Source organism: Acanthochromis polyacanthus, chromosome 21 (assembly GCF_021347895.1).
Source record: "Acanthochromis polyacanthus isolate Apoly-LR-REF ecotype Palm Island chromosome 21, KAUST_Apoly_ChrSc, whole genome shotgun sequence".
In the NCBI taxonomy this organism is placed as follows: domain Eukaryota; kingdom Metazoa; phylum Chordata; class Actinopteri; family Pomacentridae; genus Acanthochromis; species Acanthochromis polyacanthus.
Genome location: NC_067133.1, coordinates 1,730,843 through 1,745,098, shown reverse-complemented (window position 1 = coordinate 1,745,098; position 14,256 = coordinate 1,730,843). Strand labels below are relative to the sequence as shown.

The following is a 14,256-nucleotide window of genomic DNA, read 5'->3' as shown; positions in this document are numbered from 1 at the left end:
TCAAACATCCAAATCGCCCATGTAGTGATATTTTTCTACGATCTAACCATCTAGTTTTGAAGGTTAAACCTTACCAAAGAGTGAAGAGTAGGGTCAATATATAATTGTGGGACTTTTTGTATCATAGTTGACATTTTTGCTGTTTTCAGGCCTAAAATCAACATGGCCGCCATATAACCAAACACCACATGGCATTTTTACAGAAAGATTCTTCTAAATATTATACATACAATTGAGTGAAATTGAAATTTATTTGTAAAGATATTGTCATGAACCTGTTGACTTCTTTATACTAAATAACTCAGAAAGCCTTGGAGTCTTTCCAGTCTTTTCTTCAGCAGGAAATGGCATCATATGGAGCAGGTCATGTGATCTGGAATCAACACACTTCCTGGAGAGGTGTTTTTGTAACGGGGAAATTAGTGGAAAGTGATTTCTCAGATGCAGATACAATTTATGATTTTCCATGTATAATTTGATATATTACCCAAAAAGAAAAATCTGTCATGTTTATCTCAACTTAATACAAAGAATCAAAACTATTTCTGAATCGGCTCATTTTATTATTGTTTAGCTAATTAGAAGGTGGTTGTTATTAAATTGGGACGGTTATTTAGTTGACATTTTAGTGATATCAAGTCATTTTATAATAAGTGATTTTTACATAAATAGTGATCGAATTTGTGAAGACTTGATCATAATGAACATGAAAACATTATTTTTTTTTACTTTTAATAAAAATGTATGCAAGATATATCCCATGGAAGTCCCTGTATCTTATATTGACCCAGATGCTGCTTGGCGGTTGTGCACAGAGAAGCCTCTAGTCTCCACTCAGTCACTGCAGCTCAGACATTGATGTGGTCAAAAATGACTTTACAAATAGTAAATTAAGGCGTTATCGTTTATCTACCTGTGCAGTAACAAACATAGACAGCTGCTGGAGCTAATGAAAATGTTTAGTCACACCTGACAAATTTTAGTCACATTTGCAGCCAAAATGGTCGCACTCTTGACCTTGAGTGTTTTTGACAACGGTTGAGCCACCCAACTCAGGATAATCTGGCTTTATATAGCAGACTCACCATCTATTAAGAGTGCTTTGGCCAAACTTCTGATCCCAGTTGAAACTGAATCCCTCCAGCCAGTATCAAACTTCACGATGACGAAGCAAATTCAGCCTACTTCCTTGAACTGGTTAAAATTAGCCAGCAAATTCTGTGTTCACCTGAAGACCTGTGATCTGGACTCCTTCTACAAATCCTGTCAGCGCCCAGAGCTAATCAGTGAGGAGGTTTCCTCTGCCAGCTGCTCCCCAGCTCAGCCAAATTATAACCCAGAGGAGCGCCAACGCCTGAAGACTTGTCTCTATCAGATATGACTCAACCTGAATTTTCTTGTAATCCATCTGTCAGGCCTTAATTTAGACCTGCGCTCGCATCTTCTTCTTCATCCAGGTGGCATTCACTTCAGACGCTTCCTTCAAGTATTTATCAAAGCACATCTACCCCCTGTGTTGAGCATATTAAACGGTATCTGACAGGGATTTCTGGTCCGGTTCACAGGCTGCAGATTCATCTCAACACAAGTTTGGTAAGGATGATTAAAACAGCAGATCCCATGAGCTGAGAACTTTAATTGAATCCTAGACAGCTCCAGCATCTCGGGGGGTCCTTGAATCAGCACCGTGACACACTCGGAGACAACAAGCGTGTCACCACATTTGACTTCGTGTCTATCTGCAGGAATGTGTGCAGTAAATTTCAAACCTGTCCATCATTTGTCTGTTAGATTTGCTAAAATTCAATCACGACTACTTCACTTAGCAGCGGCATATGCGAGCAATAAAAGCCACTATATTATACAGAAGTGGTAAAATCTAGACATATTTGAACCGCATTTGGCCCTAAATAGACAGCACAAATTAGAGGCCACTGTGACTGACCTCAAACTGACAAAGCACTTAGCAAAGTACAGGCTGTAAAAACATGCTGAGCTGCAGGAGAACACAAACAGAGCCCTGAGGGAGGATCCACTGAGAGACGGCTTTATGATTGGTGTGGTCAGTTGCATGTTAGAAAACGGCGAAAATCATGTATTGTCCTAAACCAAAACAGACAAAGTTACGAAAAGAAGCCCCAAATCCTCACATTTGAGACACTGGAACTGGAGAATGTCTCAAGCCTGCATTGTTTTGGACATCCAGCAGGGGTCGACTCGTCTGCTGGCAAAAAATTATTGTATAGAAGTAGAAAATGAGCCTACTTCTCACTTGATTTTTTTTTTTTACCTCAGTAATCATTGTCCTAATGAGTTTTTGGTCTTAATCACTAGGGCTGGACCTGAATATTTGTTCGCTATGGTGGTATCCAGATATTAATTTTGGTATCTGAATATTCGGCGTTACTGTCTTCCCTCCGCCTTCGGTCCACGTCGGCTCATATCGGCTCATACCGTCGTGTGATCACATAAACAAACGCACATGTCTATGTGATCACCCCCTCCTCCCCCCAGATGAAAATAGGAATATTCGGAGCTTGTCTCTTCCCTTCGCCTTCGACCCACTTCGGCTCATCCCACCGTGTTCGGCTCATCTCGGCTTATCCATTCGTGTTTGTTACCACCCGAATGGCCGGGTTGCTGCCGACTCTGACGTCACGCTTCACTTTGTTGTATAAACACAAGACAAGATGCGGAAGACCTCCGCTGTTTGGGAATTCTTCAGTTTAACTGAAGACAAAACGAAGGCAGTGTGCAAAATTTGCGTCCGGAAGACCAGACAAATGGATCCGAATGTTCGGGCCATCTCCGCCACGTCCCCCTCACCCACCCACCCCCACCTCCACGCCCACCTCACCCACCCACCCCCACCTCCACGCCCACCTCCACCCCCCGTCGGACGTTATGGGGCGGAACGAATATTCGGATATTCGTCTTTAATAGGGCCTGAATATCAGGAGACCAGAAATCGCTATTCGGGCCAGCCCTATTATTCACTACACGTTCCAGTTTGGCAATCAGTATTTGAATTACATGTTGATTGCCAAATTGGAATTTTCCCATCTATATGTCAAGCTACGCTAACTACCTGTAGCTGGCTATAGTATCTAACCTTACTAAAAAGAAGAAATTTACCCCTAAAATTAAGTATTGCTTCATGTAATTTACAGTGTGTAACATGCAATCCAGAGCTACTGAATCATACCACATGTATGCAGACTAGAATAGCAGCAGCCTCGCCCAGTCTTGATCCATCTACCTGCCTGACGTCCACCTGACTGCCGTGACTCAGTGGCTAATTCACCACTTAGCCTGCATGGATTAGCAGTGTGTCAACCTTCTTTTTATAGCCCCAGAGCGTATATTTCATTTAGAATAGTTTTTGTTTGTTGTTTATGGCCTTCGGTTGTCTTTATTGATAATATCCATGCTGTGTCAGTTTTGATTTTCGCTGCTGGACGTCTGCAGGCGGAGAGCACACCGAGAGGCTGTGTGTAGAGTCAACACTTTGACTTTATAGGCTCCGCATTCCAGCCGTTCATGTGATGTCCGGAGTTTTGTTTGGCATGTTTGATTGGTTGTAAGTTAACACGGCCTTGAGTCGAGACACAGCCTGTGGCAATAAACTAAGAATCCACATGTACAGTAGAGAGAGGCAGCTCAGCCTTGTGCTGAAGGTCCAGCCTGTTTCCTGCAGGGATCCTCTGTGGCTTGGCTTTAATCCAGTGGAGTAGGCTCATGGCCTTTGATTGGCCAGGCTCTGCTGAGACGGTCAGTCCAGAGGAATAAGTCTGTTGTGTTTGGATTGTTTCCAGCAGAATTAATGTGCTGTCAGAAAAGTGATTGTCATCCATTTTATATCAATTCATGATTGAAGTCATTTCCATCATTTACTGGATCCAACTTCATAAATATATTCAGTTGTCCACGTTTCAGATATCTTATTTTAATCTTGGCTCAGGTTTTGTTTATTCAAAGCTGTGCGCTGCCGAGCTAATGCATATCAATGTTGTAATGAAAGTTTAAAACCTTGATGTGAGTCTTGGGACTGAAGTGATGAATTGCTGCTTTTCTTCATAAACAGAACATCTTGAGGTTTAGTTGATTTAAAGATGTTACCTCTGACCCTAGTAAACTGGCACACCCTTTGTTAGCAATTTCCAAGCTAATGTTGACAGCAGTGTTTCTAATTTAACTATACATCTTATTTTAAGTATTGAATTCCCTCATCTGTATCCAACTTGTATAAAGAAAAGGAAATCCACGTGGTAAATGAGATTAGACTTGACTTGTAATGTCCTAATCTCATCTCACCAGTGCATAGTATAGATGACTAGCTTAATTTAAGGTACAATACTGTTTACATGCCATCGAAACTGTTGACTTTTTCAACATATTTGGACAGATTTGATCCTCTTTGACCAGTTTCTACAGATAAAGGTGGTATACTTGAATGATGCCACAACTAAAAGAAGTATTTTAAATCATTCATTCAACAAAAATATCAATAGATGTAGGATTCTTCTGTGGAAAAAGTAAGTACAACCTTGGCATCAGAAGCTGCTTTGAGCAGAAATAACTCCTTGTGACGTTTTGCATGATTGTCCATCAGTCTCTATCAGCTGGCGGAAAGTTGTGATCGCTCTTTCATGCAAAATTCCTCGCATGTACGGTCCGTTTCAAATCCTCCACAACATTTCAATGGGATTCAAATCTGGGCTCTGACTTTACGATTCCATCACGCTCCGTTTCCTCTTTCTGAGCCATTCCTCGGTGGATTTGCTGTGTGCTTATCTTGTTGAAAGGTCCACTTCCTGTTCGGCTTTCAGACGATGGTCTTACGTTATCGTCAAGCACTCTTTGATAGGATGCAGAATTCATAACTGAATCAATGACTCCAAGCTCCCCAAAAACCACAACATCTGTCTGTCCGATCTACTGTTATTGTGGTGAAACAACTGTGTTTTTGATCTGTCTTTCCAGAGCACATTTTTCCAAAAGACCTGCTCTTTGCCTGTTTGTTGTAGTTTTGGTCCAAACAGAGCTTTTTCCTGGCAAGTCGAGAATTTGCGCAACTTCTTTCTGACTGTAGACGCCTTCAGTTGCAGATCTATCTGCAGATCCTGTGGGGGAATGTTGGTGTCCTGACAGACTTCTTTTTGCATCAGATGGTCAGCTCTTTGGCTGAATTTGGACAAACTGAGAGTTGTTTGAAATCTGCGCCACTCGCCAGTGATTTTCTTCACAGTCATTGATTTGAAGATCTTTGCCAAACTCACAGCATCTGCAACCTTTTTCCTGAAGGTCTTAGACAGCTTTTTGGGTGTTGGCATGAAGACAACACACAGTTCAATAGCAAAGATAACAGTAGAACCTTGATGTCAAAGGTTTGAATAGCACCAGTTCTACCTGTCTCTCCCTAACGAGGTTCTAATCACTGACGTAATCTGGAACCTTTGAAATAAAGCTGATGGATTTGAATTATTTTTAGAAGTGACTGATTTGTTTATTTATATATATTTAAATTCTGAAAATTTGTTCCATTTGTTCAAGGAAATCATCTTCATTACGAGACACAGTTTCAAAGATGAAGCAATGTTTGCTTGTTAAAAGATTGGGATTTGGGATTTACGTTTTCGTTCACATGACTGATGGTGTTTTTAGGGATATCCAATATTGTCTTTTTTGCCAATAACCGATACGCCGATATTGTCCAACTCTCAATTTCCGATTCCGATATCAACCAATGCCGATATATGTGCGCTACATAACTAGTTTTAGGTAACATCACATATCTCCTTTCGTGGAATTAACACATCATGCCTAATTTTATTGTGATGCCTCATTGGATGGATTGGAGGATTTCCAAATGTAAACACTGTCTGTGCAAAATAAGGAAACTATTCCAACTGAAATCATAGAAAAAAGTGCCTTTTTTTAATTAAATTGTCTCAAACAGTTCATACTCTCCCTACCTTCCCCCATGAGTCGGATAAATATCGCTGAAATTCAGGCATTATTTTATCAGTTTTCATGATAGCAAAAAAAAAGATAACTATAATGACATATTACATTTTTATGCCAATATCGGTGAGAAGATACTGTCAGACATCCCTAACTGTAGGGTCTTAACCTTAACATTAGGCTTGTAACACTAATTCTAAAGAAAAAATTATAACGATAATGACCGATATTACATTATTATGCCAATATCGGATCAATAATATCGGTGGGCTACTATTATCGGACATCCCTAGTATTTTTGTACTCATTAAATCGCAAAATGTCCAGGTTGTGTTACGTATATGTTCAGTTTAGCCTATGGGCAACATCACCACGCACAAATACCCTCAGGCCAACACAACTGATGCAATCTTAGGATGTACATACACCATTTTCTGACATTGATTTCCCATAAAACATTTAAGCCTAACACTATCCTGTAGATTTTCTTTAATATTTTCCAATATTTGTTTTGATTTTTTCCTCTGAACTTGTCTATAGTTGTTCTGAAGGGTGAGATTAGCCAATCAGCATGCAGCTATCGGCCGTATCACTTCATTCTTTGTTGTTGTTTGTTGTTCCATGTGTTGACTTTCCTGCTTGCTTGTGTGTTTGGTTGCCCGGGGCAAAATAGTAGAGATTGCATGTTCATGATGTCTGAGAGGAACGCTCTGAAGCTACACACACACACACACACACACACACACACACACAAACACACACACTTCACAGAGCTTTAAAGTTACTTAACAGGAAGGAAACATGACAACAGGAAGCAGTTCAACAATCCCACCCTCTGACCCTGTTTGTTGTGTGTGCGCCTCGGTCTCCCACACTCAGGGGAATGTAAATAATACTATGGCAAGAAACTCCTACACATAAACACAGAAAGGCCTTTAGCTCTGTCTGTCTGTCTGTCTCTCACACACACATTAGCATATCTAACAGACAGCGACACAGAGAGAGAGGAGTCAGTGGCAGTGCCAAACTCACACTGGGCAAGCCTGCGGTTGCCATGGAAATGAGGCCACGTGACCACGGAGACGGTCACCGGGGAGACAGATGCTGCTGACCTTTTAGAGTGGGGGGGAGGGGCGTTACAGAGAGCAGGAGAAAGGATGAAAAAAAATATGTGGAGAGGGTACAGAGAGGGTTGTTTGGTTATGGTGCCGGAAGCCTCAGTGACGGAGGGAAAGAGGAACGCTGCAGATTTTTATCAAATAATATCAGAGCATGTTTGCAGTACACACAAGCTTCTGTCTGAGGGTAGCTGAAGAGAAGTAAGAAAAGGTGGAAGATTGTAAGATTGACTCACATAAAGGTGTAGAGGACAGAATGACCCACTATAAGTAAACCTATTAATAAACAGTCAGCTCCCGATAACAGCAAACTATTGTTGCATTCTAATATTTCTTTTTCTTTCTTTTTATTGAACATTCTGCATACAGCTGGTACACTATGGCTGAATTTTGGGCTTTTTTCCCAAATATTCTGCCCACTGTATTCATACTCTACCCACTTTTGTACACTAGGGAGTCAGGCTGAAACACTTCTATACCTTTAAAATCCATATAGTATATAATAACATATATGGAGATTTCACTGTGGGTTTTTTTGCCTCAAGACAGGTATTTTTCCCCATGCAATAGCATTCCTGACTCCTAGAGAAAACCAGTGAATTACCCAGTGGACCTACTTATTCAGCTGATTCATTGTTTTCCATTGTGTCCGCAGTATCTTGGATGGTGTTAAGCAGCAGTTAAATGCATTTTTACAGCTGTGATTCACATTAAGTGCAGATTTTACAGCTCTATTTTAATTAAACTAACAGTATGACAGGTGCACATACATTAAAGAGCACATTGTTTGCTTGTAACAGACCAATGATGGATGTTTTTCAATGTGATTAGTAATCATAGTTCCTGTGATTGATGATGATTCATTTTAATTAGTGATGTCCGATATTTTTCTTTTTTGCCAATAACACATATGCCGATATTGTCCAACTCTGAATTTCCGATTCTGATATCAACCGATATATGTGGGCTTAGAAATAATTCCAAATCACAGACATGTTGTTAGTGTGTCTGTGGTCACTGATGGCTAAATCCAGGCATTATTTTATCGGTTTTCAAGATAGACAATGAAATAAACAATAACAGTATTGACTGATTTTACATTTTTGTGCCAATATCGGGCCGATAATATTGGTATCCCTCATTTTAATTGATTTTTCATTGAGGTAACAGATGGTTTGACATATTACATGAACATGTTGTGTCACATCAGCATCTTAACCCTCCTCTTGTCTTCATTTACAGGCACCAAAAAATATTGTTTCCTTGTCTGACAAAAATCCCAAAATTCAGCCAAAAAAATTCCCCAAATTTCTGAAAATATGCAAAACCTTCAGGAAGAAAATTCCAATAATTCCTGAAAAGTTTCCCTTGACAGTTTTCGAAAAAAATAAAAATAAAAATCCCCCAAATTTTGCACGAATATTCTTGTAAATATTTTCAAAAAATGAGTAAAAAATCTTCCAAAAAATCCTAAAAATATCTAAAATGATGACATTTATATTAATATAATGTCTCATTTTCTTTAAGAAGATTCACCAAAAAATTAACCAAAATCCAGTGATTTTTTTTTCTGAATGTTCTTAAGAAAATCTTTTTTAACATTTCTTGTGTTCCACCAAAATATGTTTAAAAAAATCCCAAAAGTGTTGAACATGTAAACATCAGAAGTTTCACTGTGAAAATATATTTTTTTTTCACATTTTCAAACGTTAAAACACGTCCATTTTGACATGCAGGAGGGTTAAATTCAAGAGTCAGAAAGCAATTCGGAGGCTTTCAAATTCCTGAGGGAACCTTCTGAGTCCGTTTGTCGTGTTAATTAAGAGCTAATCCAAAGATGTGGAGTCTATCTGACCTCTGATCTTCGCCCTGTGTGCAGGTCTTCACCACCTACTCCAACGAAGACTACGATCGACGCAACGATGACGTCGACCCCATGGCGGCCTCGGCGGAGTACGAGCTGGAGAAGAGGGTGGAGAAGCTGGACCTGTTTCCCGTGGAGCTGGAGAAAGGTTTGCATGTCTTTACAACCGCTCAGAGTCACTACGTCAAGCCTCTTATGTAACCACACACACACACAATAACTGACAGGATGCCGCTAGTGGACATACACTGTCTGTCTGCTAACAACTCCATTATCCCCTTATGGGATTAAACTTAGCACGGATTAGCCTAATTAGCATCTAGTAATTCTGGAGGTAATGGATTTGAACCAGCAACCATGCATGACGGCTGCTCTCAGCTCTGCATAATAGCTGCAATACAGACAAATGTGTAATAACATTCAATGTGGATGAATGTTTTATTGGTTTTCCTGTCACTGTGTAATATGATTATTGATTGTAATGGCAAAGTATTAAATAAGGATGGATTAAAGATGCTTATCGCTGCTTTCATTTTCAGTCCTGATTGTGTTTCTGTCTGTGTCTCTCAGACAGCGACGGTCTGGGCATCAGCATCATCGGTATGGGAGCAGGAGCTGATATGGGCCTGGAGAAACTGGGGATCTTTGTGAAGACGGTCACTGAAGGTGGAGCTGCACAGAGAGACGGCAGGTAGCACCTGAGACTGCTGTGAGCTAGCTTAGCATAAAGTTGGCTTTGTTTTTAGTTTTTCATCAGTTCCTGACAACAAAAAGGCTCTTTAGCAAGCTTGTTGTTTGGTGGTGTCACTGTTTCCTTTGTAGAAATTCCTGCAAAACATGGTTGCAACAAATCCATGGATCCAGATTATGAGACACATCACTGCCAAAATGTAATGGCTTGGTCCTTGTGTCATTTCTGACCTTCCCTGAAAATTTCATCCAAATCTGTTTGTCTGATTTTGAGTAATGTTGCCCACAGACAGAATAACAGACAAACATACGCCGATCATCACATAACTCCGCCGCAGTCCCTTCACATGTTCCTACCTTGGATTAGGTACTTTCCCCCAAAAAAAAATGGTAATAAAGAAGGTCTTGCAGGAGAAGCTACTTAAAGGGGCACCGAGGAAAATTTTAGCAGAAATGTAGCGTTGCCTACATTTCCCGTGAGCCTCGGCGCATGCTGTCGCAAACCGTCATAAACGAGCGAGCGAGCCTCAGGAAAGCCGGCGGAGTTGAAATCATTGTTGAACAATAACGTGTGTAAATGACTCCGCGGTCTAATGTTGTAAAACCGAGTTGTCAAAGCTGCTCCGAGCTACGGAGTTAACCGAACGATAGCTCCGAGCTAACGTTACATTAGCCAATACCCACACAGTGTTTTTGCCACAAAGTTAGTCAACTAAACCAGTCATAGTCAAACTAATCCCATAGTCTACTAACCACACATCGCAAGCAACACACACAAAAGACAAAAGAATTGTATCAAACTTACAAAGAGCTAAAGTTACGTACCTGTCTCGGAGAAGCACAGCCAGCTCGGCATCTGTTTTGATTCCTTTTTGCTCCCGGAATTCTCTCCACCTCTGAAATGCCTGTCCAAGATGAACTTTTCTTTTGCTTCGTTGTCAATCTGACAACCTTTTTGCTTGCAGACTTTGTTCCGTTCGCTTCCTTTTGCGCTCCATGTGTGCCGTCTTCTCAACCAACTCTCCGTTCTGCTACTGCTAAAAACAACTAGCTCCACTCTGCTACGCTCCGTCAGCGCACGCGCACCGTATTTGCTGTAAATCGCTCCGTCTCTCACAGGAAATTCTGGACGAGTCGACAAAAAATTAATAAAATACAAATATTTACAAAACCAAAATGATTCATGAATTGAAAATGGGGGCGTTAATAAGTGTAAATAACGAAGATTCATCCACATTAATATGAGACTTTGTTACGAGCGTAAAAATCTTCCTCGGTGTCCCTTTAAGTCTGAACAATCCCAAAGTGACCTTTATGTTCCTGCAGTGGAAAACAGCTTTTTTGAGTCTCAGCAGCCTCTCAACTTCAAGACTTTTACACAGGAAGTCTTATTCACACAATGTATCTTCAATGCTTGACCTCTGCTTTTGTCAAACGTCTCTCCGCATACACTATGCTCTGTTTGTGTTGGTGTCTGTAGGATCCAGGTGAATGATCTGATCGTGGAGGTTGATGGGACCAGCCTGGTTGGAGTTACTCAGAGTTTTGCTGCTTCTGTCCTCCGCAACACCACAGGAACAGTCAAGTCAGTTTCACACACATGCAGCCTTTGCCTTGCATATTTGAACTTTAATAGCATATATTCATGTATTTTTAATCAATCTTGGCACATTTTTAATTGTAGGTGCTATTTTTTAGTGCAGATTTGTGGTATAAATTGCATATTTTACAGGTTTTGGGTTTTGTGCTTTGAGTTCAGTAACTTAAGCGATGAATTCTGAATGTTTTTCAGGTTTGTGATTGGCCGGGAGAAGCCGGGGGAGCAGAGTGAAGTGGCCCAGCTGATCCAGCAAACTCTGGAGCAGGAGAGATGGCAGCGAGAGATGATGGAGCAGAGATACAAGCAGTACATGGACGATGATGAAGAGGTACGTGCACAAGCAGTAAATGTCAAACGTACACAGGAATGTGTCTCGCTGCAGCAGCTTTGCCTTTTGAAACGTCCCAAAATATGAGCAAGTGGTTGTTTGTGGTCAGTAAACACAGACTCTAAAAACATTTTGTGTGAATCAAACCACACCAGAATTGAAGGACGACGGCCTTCTGCTCAGTCAGATGTCCTCTGAGGTTCTCCGCTCTGTATTTATGAAGCCGTTTCTTTCGAATCGTCTTTATTAACTCGGAGGATCTTCAGCTGATGCCGCTTTGTCAGCCTTTGTCAGCCGCAGGAAATCAGAAGAACTGTGTTGTGTGTATGTGTGTGCGTGTATCTGCATCTGTGTTTGTGTGTGTGTCTGTGTGTGTCTGTGTGTGTGTGTGACAAAATGTCCGTCTGTGTGTCACCACGTGGCCTCATGTTTTAAAACCAGTCCAACTTCTCCACCTTGTGGTCGGAGTGTGCAACAGAATCACAACATTTAAATTGCTCGTCTCTCTTGTAAATAAAAGAAAAATACTAAACTAATTATTCCATTTTGACTTTTATAGGTGAGCATGTTAAAATGAATATAAATTGCAGTCAGAAATAAATAACCCTCAGTGACACAGAAATGACAGAAAATATCATTTATTTCTAATTAATTCAATTTGTATACATGAACATTCAAAAGTTTGGGGTCGCTCAGACAATTCCATGTTTTCCATAAAAACCCACACTTTTATCCATGTGCTAACATAACTGCACAAAGGTTTTCTAACCATCAATGAGCCTTTCAACACCATTAGCTAACACAATGTAGCATTAGAACACAGGAGTGATGGTTGCTGGAAATGTTCCTCTGTACCCCTATGGAGATATTCCATTAAAAATCAGCCGTTTACAGCTAGAATAGTCATTTACCACAGTAACAATGTTTACACTGGATTTATCATTCATTTATTGTTATCTTCAATGAAAAAATAAACTGCCTTTCTTTCAATAATAGACATTTCTAAGTGACCCTGAACTTTTGAGCAGTAGTGAACCTGAACTAAAGTTCCTCCATATTCGTTAAAGTTGCTCTAAAATGAGTTAAAGTTGCTCTATATTAGTTAAAGTTGCTCTAAAATGAGTTAAAGTTGCTCTATATTAGTTAAAGTTGCTCTATATTAGTTAAAGTTGCTCTAAAATGAGTTAAAGTTGCTCTGTATTAGTTAAAGTTGCTCTGTTTTATAAGATAGCGTTACTTTTGAACCGATAATTCAGTAAGAAAAGATGTTTTTCCTTGCTGACATGTTTCGGCGTCTTCATCAGACATCTGACATGTGACGACGTGTCCTTTTTATCAGGTCTGTCAGAATCTGTAGATTCCGACCAGAATCCAGCGAAATTTTTTGGATTTTGGTTAATTTTTCCTCAATGTTCTTAAAGAAACATTTTTTTAACATTTCTTTTTTTCCCCCAACAAAAAAATGTTTGAAAACTTCCCAAAAGTGTTGAAAATGTCAGAAGTCATCAGAAGTTTCACTGTGAAAATATTTATTTTTTTCCACATTTTCAAACTTGAAAATGAGTCAATTTGACCCGCAGGACGACACGAGGGTTAGGTAGAACTGTGACTGACGAGCTGCCTACATGTCAGAAATATTCCTCCAACAGTTCACAGGCTGGACTGGAAGCGTTGGTTAAAGCTGGCTGACTCACAGCTCTCTGTGTGGTGGACCTGAAGAGCCTCAGAACTGCATTCATCACATCATATTAATACAGACGGCAACACGTGCTTGGGTTTGATGCAGGCTCATAATAAATGCAGCCTGTCTTTGAGTAGAAACGTGTGAGCAGAGCTGCAGACGCCGTAGAACTTCAGGAGTGATATATTAAGTGCAGCGCTACATATTGGTTAATGTATTTTTGTCAGCTTTAAAGTTACTGTCAGCCTGAAAAAAAACAGGGCGTACACGAGCTAATGTGAAGCTAATTTACTTTGTGATGCTGGAGAGAAGAAGACAAATGATCAGCAGGCCGGTATTGATTATGTGGAACCTTTTAGCGGATGGCAGATGCTGCGGCTGCATTTAGTTCCAGAGTCCAACTAGCTGTCCGACATCTGCCAAGATCGCAGCTTTCACTTCATTTGTAACTCCATACTTAAGCTAGCTGCTGTTTATAGCATTTTACACGACACGTACGCCTCCAAATTAAATGCTTATGGAGAGAGAAGCAATGGGAACACAGACTGAACTTGTTTTTTTGTTTATGCCGCTCTGTGATGTAAATATGAAGCTAGCACCACCTGCAGATTAGCTTAGCTTAGCACAAAGGCAGAAAGCAGGATAGCCAATAGCTTAGCTGTGTGTCAGGGTTACATAATCTGACACAAAAGTTAACTGAGCAACGATTCTGTCAGTCACTTTTTTTTTCTTTTTTTTTAGCAGTTTACACAAGCAGAATGTATCATGACAGAGTTAGCATTAGAGATGTTAATATATTATCTTTATTGGACAGAGCCAAGCTAGCTTTTCTGCTTGTTTTGAGGCTTTTGCTAAGAAATGGGAGCTATCGATGTTCTTAGCTGTGTTTTGTGCAGTATAATAAAGTTGTAAAAACATAAAAAGTAAAAGCCAAAGTTAAATCATTTTGATTATTTATTTTTACAAAACATCTTTTAAAACATCTACAGCATTTAAAACATCTTTCAGGTG

The 14,256-nt window shown here is 40.1% G+C and overlaps 1 protein-coding gene across 2 annotated transcripts in view; it reads left to right on the top strand.

Annotated features, from left to right (window-relative positions):
* LOC110955696 (neurabin-2-like) overlaps positions 1 to 14,256 on the top strand; it is a 42,724-nt gene that overhangs the window by 18,641 nt on the left and 9,827 nt on the right. For both annotated transcript variants that reach the window (XM_022200788.2, XM_022200787.2), the window contains exons 6-9: positions 8,962 to 9,094; positions 9,517 to 9,637; positions 11,117 to 11,221; positions 11,429 to 11,564. In XM_022200788.2, coding sequence (XP_022056480.1) covers positions 8,962 to 9,094; positions 9,517 to 9,637; positions 11,117 to 11,221; positions 11,429 to 11,564 — 495 coding nt within the window. The remainder of the gene's footprint in view (positions 1 to 8,961; positions 9,095 to 9,516; positions 9,638 to 11,116; positions 11,222 to 11,428; positions 11,565 to 14,256) is intronic.